At 39.5% G+C, this 14804-nt stretch overlaps 1 protein-coding gene across 1 annotated transcript in view; it reads right to left on the bottom strand.

Moving 5' to 3' along the window:
* Window positions 1-14804, bottom strand: part of MYO7B (myosin VIIB) — a 355055-nt gene that overhangs the window by 44201 nt on the left and 296050 nt on the right. Inside the window, 1 exon segment of the mRNA XM_053711560.1 lies at window positions 12932-13016. Coding sequence (XP_053567535.1) covers window positions 12932-13016 — 85 coding nt within the window.

Below are 14804 nucleotides of genomic sequence, written 5' to 3'. Positions count from 1 at the left end.
ATCTGCCTGCAAAGAAACCCACACCTCACAACCTACAGAGTGAAAGCTACCTAGAGATGGGAATAGCAGCGCAGTGAAGCGACTCGTTCCAGCAACACAAAGGGTAAGAGCTGTGGGACACGTATAGACACTGCGACTGCACCGGAGAAAAGTAAACCCCCGACTTAACAATATAGAACACACGGTGCAGCGCTCACATACAGACAACGGCTCACAGATATAGCGTTAACGGACGCCCACGTGGCCACAGTATCTCCCTTACCCATATAAGCAAAGAGACCAAGACAAAGGTCCCTTTGGCACAGATGACCAGAGATTAGTCTCCTGCTGGACTGCAACATTTATATAACGAAGCGTAAGGCTGTAGGTGTTTCAGGACATAAAGGAAAACATTGCAACAATGGGGCCTTAACCAACCCTAAACCATTCCTTCTATATAGCGCCACTACGGAGGCCTAATTACAGAAAGCACATACCCAACCTTCAGACAGACACTAAAAAAATAAAAAACTATATCTACAAAGCCTACAATACAAGCAGCTCATCAAATAATATAAGCATCAGCCCAGAGTGCGCAGTAACCACCATAATGACATCCAAACGCCTAACTAAAGGAGACACGACAAACAAAACAGCAGCAGTATCATCTACAAAATTGAACACATACTTCAAAGCTGTGGAACCTAGCACTGTAATATCACCTGTCTCTCCCTGCTCAAGTGACAATACACAAGAAGATGACATAGATACAATACATTCTGACCCTAATGTCCCTTTAACTAAGGCTGACCTGCAATCTTTACCAACAAAAGAGGACTTTGCAGCTTTCATGAGTCAGGTTAGCCATCTTATTAAGGAGGGCCTTGCAGAGGTCAGAAAAGATGTTACAGAATTAGGGAACAGAGTGCTCCAATTAGAAGAACACGCAGAAGAAATATCTGAACCTATAAATTTACACTCTATGCAGCTACAAATCCAAACAGAGGAAATGAAACAAATGCAGATGCAAATAGAAGACCTAGACAACTGCGGTAGGCGCCAAAACCTAAGAATAAGAGGTATCTCTGAAAACATCCAAACTGCCGCTCTCCCACAATATCTACAGGATCTATTTGCTTTTCTCCTGGATGGTGATGAGACAGCTGACATATCCTTGGACAGAGCACACAGGGCATTAAAACCTAAGCCCCCACCAAAAGCACCACCAAGAGACATCATAATCCGTTGCCACAACTACAAAGACAAGGAAAAGCTACTAACAGCTGCCAGAAAGAAAGCACCAATAAACAAAGATGGCGACAACATACAAATCTTTGCGGATCTTAGTCCGCTTACCCTCACCAGAAGAAGAAATGTCAAATTCCTCACTGCCCACCTACAAGAACACAACATTCCCTACCGTTGGGGATTCCCTTTTGCAATTAGAGTGACCAAAGACAATAAAGAATTCGTCTATAAAGATATAGAAGATTTACATCCCTTCTGTTCGCAACTTCACATTCCACCACCGAGAATAATACCACAACCGGACGAACTGGAAGACAACGTTCTAACTACAAATCCTCCACCCGCAAAACTGCAGAGACAAAAATGGACCACAGTGATAAGAAAACGTAAAATGATTAACATATCTCCCCACAAATCACTGACCCCTACTACAGACCCACCTTGATGGTTTACCTCCATTGGCCTCGACAAGACCTTATTATTCTGAGACGGACTATCAGAGTTTCCCACTAAAACATCTAGAACTCCCTCTACACTAGAACACTACCCTAGCCCTGAGAGGGGAAATGAGAGTAGCGGTGTAACTGCTTCCCCTCGATTGTTTATCATCAGGACTAAAGGATCGTGGTCCTGATCCTGTGTATAGACTAAGTTATTGTTATTTGATTGTACCTGTTTTCCTTTTTCTTTTTTCTCTCTCTTCCTTTTGTCCTGCCTCTTTTCTTTTCCTCGCTCTCTTCCATACTGTTATTGAAATGTTTTATTATGTATTTCAATGTTTTTTCTTATGTTATTATAGCATCTCTGCAAGGCATAACATAACCCACTGGTGTGCATCTCCTATAGGCGACATCGTTACCCTACCTAGGTGGCTCTTGCAGCCTCCCACAAAACGAAGCATCATTCCACTGCACTTCCAGCATAGACTAACAGCCATTGGTAAGACCTTTCCATTTAACATTTTAGCTACATCCACCACACAACACAAACATGACCTCTAGACAAATAAAAGTAATTACACAAAACACCAAGGGTCTGAACTCGCCCACTAAAAGATCAGTTGCCTTGAACTGGTTCACCAAACAAAAGTGCTCCATAGTATTTGTCCAAGAAACGCACTTCCCCCGAGCAGAAGAACCTAGGTTCTCTGATCGACACTTCCCTCTGGGCTTTTTTAACTCCCACGAAAAAAAGAAAAATGGAGTGGGGATACTCCTACACAACTCCCTACCCTTTCAACTGATCCGTACTATAACTGACAAAGAAGGCCAAATACTTATTTTAATAGGACTTATATACAATAGACCAATTACCCTGATCAATGTTTACGCTCCTAACACGAATAAAAGTAGATTTTACAAAAAACTCACCTCAATGTTAAGGGACTCTAGAAAAGGTATAGTAATAATGGGAGGGGATATGAATGTAGCCATTGACCCCGCACTAGATACCACATCATCCAATCCAAATAAATCACCACGCCCTCCCAACTCGACGTATAATTGCATTAAACATTTAAGACTGGTCGATACATGGAGAATACAACACCCGACACAAAGAAGTTACTCCTTCTACTCACACCCTTGGTCCATGTATTCCAGGATTGATTATTTATACCTTGATCAATCCAGCCTCTCCTTATTAGCAGACACTGATATTACACCAACACCATGGTCAGATCACTCGATGATATCCATGACAATGCAATGGCCTGACTCCCCAATACACCCTTTCATGTGGAGGTTAGACACCTACCTGCTACATCACCCTCCCACAACTCAAAAACTCACAGCTACCTTAACTGAATACTTTAACCACAATGCTATTCCAGAGACACAACCACGCAGTGTATGGGAGGCTCACAAAGCGGTATTTCGTGGGGAGTGTATCAAACAAAAAGCATATATCAAAAAACAATACGATACAATCCTTAACACGTTGACCAGTAAACTACATACACTAGAGAATCAGCATAAACACTCCCCCTCAGACCGAACTACGCTACTAGCACTGACCTCAACCAGAAAAGAACTAAATACCTTATTATACTCGGAGGCCCAGAGGAAAGCATTATCGCTTAAAAAAAAATATTTCTATGAAGGGAACAGACCAGGCAAACTTCTCGCTAACACTCTAAAAGACCGGCAAGCCCTCACACACATCCACAAACTTATAACCAGACAAGGGAATCCAATCCTAGATAGTAAAGACATAGCCGCCCACTTTCAAGACTTCTACCAGCAATTGTATAATTTACCCACAAACGTAACCCCAGCCCATACACAAGACATGATAGCATACATAGACTCGGCAGCCCTAAATAAACTTACTCAGACACAAACGACAAGCTTAGAAGAACCTATCACTTTAACAGAGATCTTGAGAGCCATTAAGGACCTCCCCACAGGCAAAAGCCCAGGACCTGACGGACTCCCCAACCAATATTATAAAACCTATTGCTCAATCTTGGCCCCACACCTTCTTAAACTTTTTAACTCAATAGACGAAGGCACACAACTTTCTGCTGACTCTTTAGCGGCTTACATTTCAGTAATCTTGAAACCAGACAAGCCACAGGACGACCCAGGTAGTTACCGACCCATATCCTTACTCAACACAGACATCAAGATCTTAGGAAAAATAATAGCTAACCGACTAAACCTGGTACTCCAAGACATCATACATACAGACCAGGTGGGCTTTGTCCCAGGACGAGAAGCTAGGGATAACACCCTCAGAGCCCTGACCATCATAGAGCATGCTAAACACAGTAACATTGAGTCGGTGCTGATGGCTATAGATGCAGAAAAAGCATTTGACCGAACGAATTGGCAATTCTTATTGGAAACTCTAAAAAATATAGGATTCGGCCCAAAAATTATCAATAGAATTTTTAGCTTATATTCTCACCCAAATGCAAAAGTCAAAGTAAATGGCACCCTTTCAGACACACTCCCCATACGTAATGGCACACGATAAGGATGCCCTTTGTCCCCAATCCTATTCATCTTAATGATGGAGGTATTAACCTCGCATGTTCGCAGGAATTTAAACATCAAGGGTATAAAATTCGGACAGCAAGACTACAAAATAGCAGCCTATGCAGACGACCTCCTATTCTCAGTCTCCTATCCCAACACGACTATACCAGAAATACTAACTGAGCTTGACAGATTCGGACACTAATCTAATTTTCTTGTTAATAAGCAAAAATCAGAAATCCTGAACATCACGCTTACAGATGCCCAATTTCAGTCCCTATCTACATTATGCCCACTAAAGTTAAAAACCGACACAATCAAATACCTAGGAATCCACCTCTCCCCCAACCAAGCGACACTATTCGACAGAAACTATATCACACTGCTCACCAGCACACAAAGAGATCTTAAGACATGGACCAACAAGCCGTTATCTTGGTGGGGACGCATACAAGCCGTGAAAATGACCACCCTCCCCAGAATCACTTACATCTTACAGACACTACCGATAGATCTCCCCCGGTGGTACATGACTCGACTGCAAAATAGCATCAATTTGTTTGTCTGGGGGAAGTGTAAGCCGAGAGTCAATAGAGACACAATGTACAGACCAACCACAGAGGGCGGGTTAGGCCTTCCCAAAATTGAAGAATATTATCAGGCAGTGACACTCCAAAGGATCATGGATTGGCACAAAAAACAAGAAAGTAAGGCTTGGGTCACATTAGACTCACATATACTCAAAACTCCACTGGTACATGCCCTATGCTGGGTACCTAACGAATTCAGGCCACCACAATGTCGACAGCTAAATATACATAGACATCTGTTTAAGACTTGGGACCACATAGTTGCCACTAAACCACAAATTTCCACTAGCAGATCCCCCCTATTCCCCATTGTGCTAAATGTAGAAATGGTAGGCGGGTTGGACAAAGGCTACCAAAGGCTAACTGAATGGGATTACACTATCCCACTATTCAATTTCATTGAAGCAGGCAAACTCTTGGAAAGGGATAAACTAGCTGATCTAGCAGACGGTAGATTTACACATTGGCTAAAATATGCACAATTACACCACTTCATACATACCTCTCCATTCAAAACCGACCTCCTAAGAAAGCTCACAGCATTTGAACAATTATGTCATAGGGGCCTTATACCAAGGGGTACACTCTCTCTATCCCGTAAGCTTCTTCTCAAAAACAATACTGACACACTGCCTCCCTTTACCACCAAATGGAACTTGGATTTGGCAACCCACATAGACCATGATAGGTGGGTCAATATCTTTAGCTCGGTTAGGAAATCCTCGACATCAGCAGTAATATTAGAACTCAATTTTAAAATCCTTCTCCGCTGGTACCTAACCCCATCACGGCTAAACAGTATATACCCAAATACACCAGACACATGCTGGAGGGGCTATGGTAGACGCTGCAATCTATTACACATGTGGTGGCAATGCCCTAGAATTTGCCCACTCTGGAACTCAGTGGAATCACATTTTAGACAGAGTATCTCCCCCGATCTCACACTAAGTCCAGACATAGCCCTGTTGAACGACCTACCCAAATTAACTTGCCGCCTTAGACTCCTAATACTACAGATAGGCCTCAATAGTGCTAGGAAATTAATAGCTCGCCACTGGAAAAAATCTACGTATATCTCTAAACAGATGTGGCTAGAGGAAGTGGAAGAGCTTTCGCTAGAGCAATATGGCTATCTCTGCCGCAATAAGATGGACACTTTCCTAAACGCTAAGTTCATTTGGCAAGAATCCTTACACAACATTACCAACACATAAACAGTAAGATTATTCCCAGACTCTCCCCGTATAAGAGACAATAAGCTATAAACCCCTAGATACCACCGGATGCGACTAAATAGACCAACGACTTGACACCACACTTACATACCCTGTGTAGGCTAGGAGATGCACCAGACTTTAACTCACCTTACTGAGACAAACAATGTTTAAAGTAATTCAGTGAATTCAAATGTTTGCAGAACCAACAGTTGAACTTTATCCCCCTGGTTTATTAGTTAAAATACTACCCCCCCCTCCTGGTCTTACAATTCTCGATTCAGTGAAGCAGAAGATTACCCTATCTACCCAGCTCCCAAGAAAGGCCCATGGCAAGAACCTAGACATGGGTATCAGACTCAAGTTTGCCCAGGACGGGAGGGGGTAAGAGAAGAAGGCTGGCACAATGGACATTACCTACAAAATATTGTTGCATTGCATATGACAGCTTTGTAATATTGATGACCAGTGAAAATTGTTATTGTTAAAATCTTTAATAAAAAAAAAAAAAAAAAATTGTATGGTTTATCTGAATTAGAAAATAAACGTTTTGGGTTTATGTCCCTTTAAGGTCTATTTCTCAACTTTGTATGTTTATTTTATAACATTTTTGCTGTGAAGAAGAGGCATTTTATTTCTGAAGACACAAGTTGCATGTTATTTCTGCAGACACAGATACACAGTTTTGAGAACTACAAAACCAAGAATATATGATAATATCTTCTAGATAGAAAAAAAAAATCCCAAAATAATCTTACAGAAACCTATGGGAGAGCATGACATTGTGAATGGATTAATATAAATAATTTACCAACACAATTAAACATTACTGCCATGAATATACAGCCTTATGCTACATAATTAAGATACATTATAATCCAGAGGTTAATCATCCTGAAATAAGGATTCTTTTTTAAATGGAAAACTATAAGATTTTGTTTTCTAAAAAAAAATATATATATATATATATATACTGTATATGTATATATATATATATATATATATATATATATATATAAAAAATCTAATTTAAAAAAATTAAATAAAAGAAATCTGATTAAAAAATCCCAAAAACATTTATTTTAACCCATCCTGACGTAAATATATATTATTGGCTATATAAAAAAACATAATTTATGTAAGAACTTACCTGATAAATTAATTTCTTTCATATTAGCAAGAGTCCATGAGCTAGTGACGTATGGGATATACATTCCTACCAGGAGGGGCAAAGTTTCCCAAACCTCAAAATGCCTATAAATACACCCCTCACCAAACCCACAAATCAGTTTAACGAATAGCCAAGAAGTGGGGTGATAAAAAAAGTGCGAAAGCATATAAAATAAGGAATTGGAATAGTTGTGCTTTATACAAAAAAATCATAACCACCAAAAAGGGTGGGCCTCATGGACTCTTGCTAATATGAAAGAAATGAATTTATCAGGTAAGTTCTTACATAAATTATGTTTTCTTTCATGTAATTAGCAAGAGTCCATGAGCTAGTGACGTATGGGATAATGACTACCCAAGATGTGGATCTTTCCACGCAAGAGTCACTAGAGAGGGAGGGATAAAATAAAGACAGCCAATTCCTGCTGAAAATAATCCACACCCAAAATAAAGTTTAATGAAAACATAAGCAGAAGATTCAAACTGAAACCGCTGCCTGAAGTACTTTTCTACCAAAAACTGCTTCAGAAGAAGAAAACACATCAAAATGGTAGAATTTAGTAAAAGTATGCAAAGAGGACCAAGTTGCTGCTTTGCAAATCTGATCAACCGAAGCCTCATTCCTAAACGCCCAGGAAGTAGAAACTGACCTAGTAGAATGAGCTGTAATCCTTTGAGGCGGAGTTTTACCCGACTCGACATAAGCATGGTGAATTAAGGATTTCAACCAAGATGCCAAAGAAATGGCAGAAGCTTTCTGACCTTTTCTAGAACCGGAAAAGATGACAAATAGACTAGAAGTCTTTCGGAAAGACTTAGTAGCCTCAACATAATATTTCAAAGCTCTAACAACATCCAAAGAATGCAACGATTTCTCCTTAGAATTTTTAGGATTAGGACATAATGAAGGAACCACAATTTCTCTACTAATGTTGTTGGAATTCACAACCTTAGGTAAAAATTCAAAAGAAGTTCGCAACACCGCCTTATCCTGATGAAAAATCAGAAAAGGAGACTCACAAGAAAGAGCAGATAATTCAGAGACTCTTCTGGCAGAAGAGATGGCCAAAAGGAACAAAACTTTCCAAGAAAGTAATTTAATGTCCAATGAATGCATGGGTTCAAAAGGAGGAGCTTGAAGAGCCCTCAGAACCAAATTCAAACTCCAAGGAGGAGAAATAGACTTAAAGACAGGTTTTATACGAACCAAAGCTTGTACAAAACAATGAATATCAGGAAGATTAGCAATCTTTCTGTGAAAAAGAACAGAAAGAGCAGAGATTTGTCCTTTCAAGGAACTTGCAGACAAACCTTTATCTAAACCATCCTGAAGAAACTGTAAAATTCTCGGAATTCTAAAAGAATGCCAGGAAAAATGATGAGAAAGACACCAAGAAATATAAGTCTTCCAGACTCTATAATATATCTCTCTAGATACAGATTTACGAGCCTGTAACATAGCATTAATCACAGAGTCAGAGAAACCTCTTTGACCAAGAATCAAGCGTTCAATCTCCATACCTTTAAATTTAAGGATTTGAGATCCTGATGGAAGAAAGGACCTTGCGACAGAAGGTCTGGTATTAACGGAAGAGTCCACGGCTGGCAAGAGGCCATCCGGACAAGATCCGCATACCAAAACCTGTGAGGCCATGCTGGAGCTACCAGCAGAACAAACGAGCATTCCTTCAGAATCTTGGAGATTACTCTTGGAAGAAGAACTAGAGGCGGAAAGATATAGGCAGGATGATACTTCCAAGGAAGTGATAATGCATCCACTGCCTCCGCCTGAGGATCCCGGGATCTGGACAGATACCTGGGAAGTTTCTTGTTTAGATGAGAAGCCATCAGATCTATTTCTGGGAGTTCCCACATTTGAACAATCTGAAGAAATACTTCTGGGTGAAGAGACCATTCGCCCGGATGCAACGTTTGGCGACTGAGATAATCCGCTTCCCAATTGTCTATACCTGGGATATGAACCGCAGAGATTAGACAGGAGCTGGATTCCGCCCAAACCAGAATTCGAGATACTTCTTTCATAGCCAGAGGACTGTGAGTCCCTCCTTGATGATTGATGTATGCCACAGTTGTGACATTGTCTTTCTGAAAACAAATGAACGACTCTCTCTTCAGAAGAGGCCAAGACTGAAGAGCTCTGAAAATTGCACGGAGTTCCAAAATATTGATCGGTAATCTCACCTCCTGAGATTCCCAAACCCCTTGTGCCGTCAGAGACCCCCACACAGCTCCCCAACCTGTAAGACTTGCATCTGTTGAGATTATAGTCCAGGTCGGAAGAACAAAAGAAGCCCCCTGAATTAAACGATGGTGATCTGTCCACCACGTCAGAGAATGTCGGACAATCGGTTTTAAAGATATTAATTGAGATATCTTTGTGTAATCCCTGCACCATTGGTTCAGCATACAGAGCTGAAGAGGTCGCATGTGAATTTCCATGCATAAGGCTACCGAAGGGAATGATTGTGACTGAAGGTTTCGACAAGCTGAAATCAATTTTAGACGTCTCTTGTCTGTCAAAGATAGAGTCATGGACACTGAATCTATCTGGAAACCTAAAAAGGTTACCCTTGTCTGAGGAATCAATGAACTTTTTAGTGAATTTATCCTCCAACCATGATCTTGAAGAAACAACACAAGTCGATTCGTATGAGATTCTGCTAAATGTGAAGACTGAGCAAGTACCAAGATATCGTCCAAATAAGGAAATACCACAATACCCTGTTCTCTGATTACAGACAGAAGGGCACCGAGAACCTTTGTAAAAATTCTTGGAGCTGTAGCTAGGCCAAACGGCAGAGCCACAAACTGGTAATGCTTGTCCAGGAAAGAGAATCTCAGGAACTGATAGTGAGCTGGATGAATCGGAATATGCAGATATGCATCCTGTAAATCTATTGTAGACATATAATGCCCTTGCTGAACAAAAGGCAAGATAGTCCTTACAGTTACCATTTTGAATGTTGGTATCCTTACATAACGATTCAATATTTTTAGATCCAGAACTGGTCTGAAGGAATTCTCCTTCTTGGGTACAATGAAGAGATTCAAATAAAACCCCAGCGCCTGTTCCAAAACTGGAACTGGCATAATTACTCCAGCCAACTCTAGATCTGAAACACAATTCAGAAATGCTTGAGCTTTCATTGGGTTTACTGGGACACGGGAAAGAAAAAATCTCTTTGCAGGAGGTCTTATCTTGAAACCAATTCTGTACCCTTCTGAAACAATGTTCTGAATCCAAAGATTGTGAACAGAATTGATCCAAATTTCTTTGAAAAAACGTAATCTGCCCCCTACCAGCTGAGCTGGAATGAGGGCAGCACCTTCATGTGGACTTAGAAGCTGGCTTTGCTTTTCTAGAAGGCTTGGATTTATTCCAGACTGGAGATGGTTTCCAAACTGAAACTGCTCCTGAGGATGAAGGATCAGGCTTTTGTTCTTTGTTGAAACGAAAGGAACGAAAACGATTATTAGCCCTGTTTTTACCTTTAGATTTTTTATCCTGTGGTAAAAAAGTTCCTTTCCCACCAGTAACAGTTGAGATAATAGAATCCAACTGAGAACCAAATAATTTATTACCCTGGAAAGAAAGGGAAAGTAGAGTCGATTTAGAAGACATATCAGCATTCCAAGTTTTAAGCCATAAAGCTCTTCTAGCTAAAATAGCTAGAGACATAAACCTGACATCAACTCTGATAATATCAAAAATGGCATCACAGATAAAATTATTAGCATGTTGAAGAAGAAAAATAATATTATGAGAATCATGATCTGTTACTTGTTGCGCTAAAGTTTCCAACCAAAAAGTTGAAGCTGCAGCAACATCAGCCAATGATATAGCAGGTCTAAGAAGATTACCTGAACACAGATAAGCTTTTCTTAGAAAGGATTCAATTTTCCTATCTAAAGGATCCTTAAAGGAAGTACCATCTGCCGTAGGAATAGTAGTACGTTTAGCAAGGGTAGAAATAGCCCCATCAACTTTAGGGATTTTGTCCCAAAACTCTAATCTGTCGGACGGTACAGGATATAATTGCTTAAAACGTTTAGAAGGAGTAAATGAATTACCCAAATTATTCCATTCTCTGGAAATTACTTCAGAAATAGCACCAGGAACAGGAAAAACTTCTGGAATAACCACAGGAGATCTAAAGACCTTGTCTAAACGTTTAGATTTAGTATCAAGAGGACCAGAATCCTCAATTTCTAATGCAATTAGGACTTCTTTAAGTAAAGAACGGATAAATTCCATTTTAAATAAATATGACGATTTATCAGCATCAACCTCTGAGACAGAATCCTCTGTATCAGAAGAATCATTAGAATCATAATGATGATGTTCATTTAAAAATTCATCTGTATAAAGAGAAGTTTTAAAATACTTTTTATGTTTACCAGAAGGAGGAATAACAGACATAGCCTTCTTAATGGATTCAGAAACAAAATCTCTTATGTTATCAGGAACACTCTGACATTAGATGTTGATGGAACTGCAACAGGTAATGGTACTTTACTAAAGGAAATATTTTCTGCATTAACAAGTTTGTCATGACATTTAATACAAACAACAGCTGGAGGAACAACTACCAAAAGTTTACAGCAGATACACTTAGCTTTGGTAGTTCCAGCACCAGGCAGCGATTTTCCAGTAGTATCTTCTGACTCAGTTGCAACGTGGGACATCTTGCAATATGTAATAGAAAAAACAACATATAAAGCAAAATTGATCAAATTCCTTAAATGACAGTTTCAGGAATGGGAAAAATGCCAGTGAACAAGCTTCTAGCAACCAGAAGCAACAAATAATGAGACTTAAATAAAGTGACAAAATTGACGCCCACATTATTTGGCGCCTAAATGCTATTAGCGCCAAAAATGACGCCACATCCGGAACGCCAACATTTTTGGAATTTTTTCGCGCCAAGAAAGTCAGCACCAAGAATGCATTTTCAGGCCCCGCAAGCTTAACAGCCCACAGGGAAAAAGTCAAATTTTAAGGTAAGATAAAAATGATATATTCAAATGCATTATCCCAAATATGAAACTGACTGTCTGAATAAGGAAATGTTGAACATCCTGAGTCAAGGCAAATAAATGTTTGAATACATATATTTAGAACTTTATAAAAAAGTGCCCAACCATAGCTTTAGAGTGTCACAGAAAATAAGACTTACTTACCCCAGGACACTCATCTACATGTTGTAGAAAGCCAAACCAGTACTGAAACGAAAATCAGCAGAGGTAATGGTATAAATATAAGAGTATATCGTCGATCTGAAAAGGGAGGTAAGAGATGAATCTCTACGACCGATAACAGAGAACCCATGAAATAGACCCCGTAGAAGGAGATCATTGAATTCAAATAGGCAATACTCTCCTCACATCCCTCTGACATTCACTGCACGCTGAGAGGAAAACCGGGCTCCAACCTGCTGCGGAGCGCATATCAACGTAGAATCTAGCACAAACTTACTTCACCACCTCCATAGGAGGCAAAGTTTGTAAAACTGATTTGTGGGTGTGGTGAGGGGTGTATTTATAGGCATTTTGAGGTTTGGGAAACTTTGCCCCTCCTGGTAGGAATGTATATCCCATACGTCACTAGCTCATGGACTCTTGCTAATTACATGAAAGAAAAGATTATATATATTTATATTTATATATATATATATATATATAAAGAAAAAAAAAAGGATTATATAAAATACCTGCTACCACTCACCTGATGATGGTCGACTCTTCCTGATCCAATCATTCATATGCCTCAGGGCATCATAGAAATAATCTTGCTCATTCAGACTGATCACCTGACAAAAAGAATTCAGCTAGGTAAGTTGGATCCACAGGTATAAGGAGGTAGTTAAAGGAAAAGTAAACACCTTACAACATTTTTCTTTAGTCTTCCAATATATTAACATATTAGCAGAGTTTGAATGTTTTTGGAACAGATTAGCACCTTGTTTGTTGCAACTGTTTATCAATGTACACATTCCACCACAACTTTCCTTAGCTAGAGAAGCCAAGACAAAGCTTGCCACAATAAATCTTCATTGTTTGGCAACAGCAAAAATGATAAGATAATAAAGAGCAAATTAGTGACAGATATGAGGCAAGAGTATTGAAGCTCTCTCAGTTTCCAGGACTAGAAAATCCTACATTTCTAGACTATAAAAATAAAAGTAAGAGAGGTATATTGCAAAGGTGTTTTATTATTTATAATTGAACTTTTTTTTCATAAGGTGGTGAGAGTCCATGAGCCATCACATGTGCGATTAAACTCCAGTCCACTAGGAGGAGGCAAAAAATACCCAATAGGCATGTGCATTTGTTTATTAATTAGTTCTGTAATGAATGCGAAAGTAGGCTGCTGCATGTCGCATTTGTCTGTTTTCACTTGCCGAAAATATTCTTGTGAAAGAATATTTGCAGTTCCAAAAACAAACGAATGCGGCTTGCAGCAGCCTACTTTCGCATTCATTACGGAATGAAAAAAAACAAATGCACATACCTAATACCCATTATACCAATAGCTTTCTCAGTTTTTTATTTTTTGACCCAACAGGAGAAGATGAAAAATGTAAGTTTCAGTAAAATGTGTACAGTGCAAACATTCTGTGCTGTTTACTCCAGCTCAATTTTGCTGTTCATGGATGGATACTATCTCTTTGTGTAGATAGGTCCTGTCTGTAAGATATCTCCCATGTCAATGTCCTCCTCTCTTAGGTAGATCCCAGGAAGTATTGGTTTATTTGCCTTCTCCAGGCAAACATAAACGCTTGCTCGCAGAGGGTGATACTTCTGTGGGGTTAAGGCTGAAACAATCGTCTGGGGTTGTCATGTTCCTAGTTCAGAGGGGAACTGCCTGGTATTTCAGGGCTGGCATGACCTTACATGGCGGGATCAGACTGATATACTTCAGGAAAGTATTCCTCTCTGAAAAGCACAACTGGGCTAAAAAAGGCTGCTCCTAGGTGGTAAATTGCCATAGAAAAAGATACTAAGCTGTTGCTCGTTCCTGGTAGAGCGCTTCTCTTTGTAGGATTCTGTGGGGTTAAGCTCATCTGGTACTTCTCATAGAAGCAATATATCAGTCTGTTTAATTAGGAAATCTTATGTGGAAGATTCTGATATCACCTCAGAAGGTGAGATACTATTTGGTAGTCAGAATGCTTCTTTGGACCTGGAGGCTGAAAGTGGATCTTTTATTTTTAAGATGGAACATTTGCACATTTTATTTTTATTTTTTTTTTAATTCTTTTATAAGATACAACGTAAAACATTTATCCATGTACAATAGATGCAAGGTTACATATCGTTTCCAGTTTAACAGTCTAGAGTCCTCATAAAAATTAGCGGAAAACACAGTATAGAACTAGCCCAGAACAAAAAGGATATCTAATGACATACACTTTGAAATCATAGACTACTTTCGAAATGTATGAGTACTGATAACATGCACAAAATTCCAGCTGGATGGAGTATATGGTAGAAAAATAAAAATAACCTGCAAGTAATATACATAAAAGTGAGCAATATTATAAACTTTAGTAAATACTCTCTGCCTCTTAGAAGGCCACTGTTGGACCTAACTGATC

The sequence above is a fragment of the Bombina bombina genome, chromosome 4 (assembly GCF_027579735.1).
Source record: "Bombina bombina isolate aBomBom1 chromosome 4, aBomBom1.pri, whole genome shotgun sequence".
Taxonomy (NCBI): Eukaryota; Metazoa; Chordata; class Amphibia; order Anura; family Bombinatoridae; genus Bombina; species Bombina bombina.
This window is presented reverse-complemented; position numbering and strand designations above follow the sequence as displayed.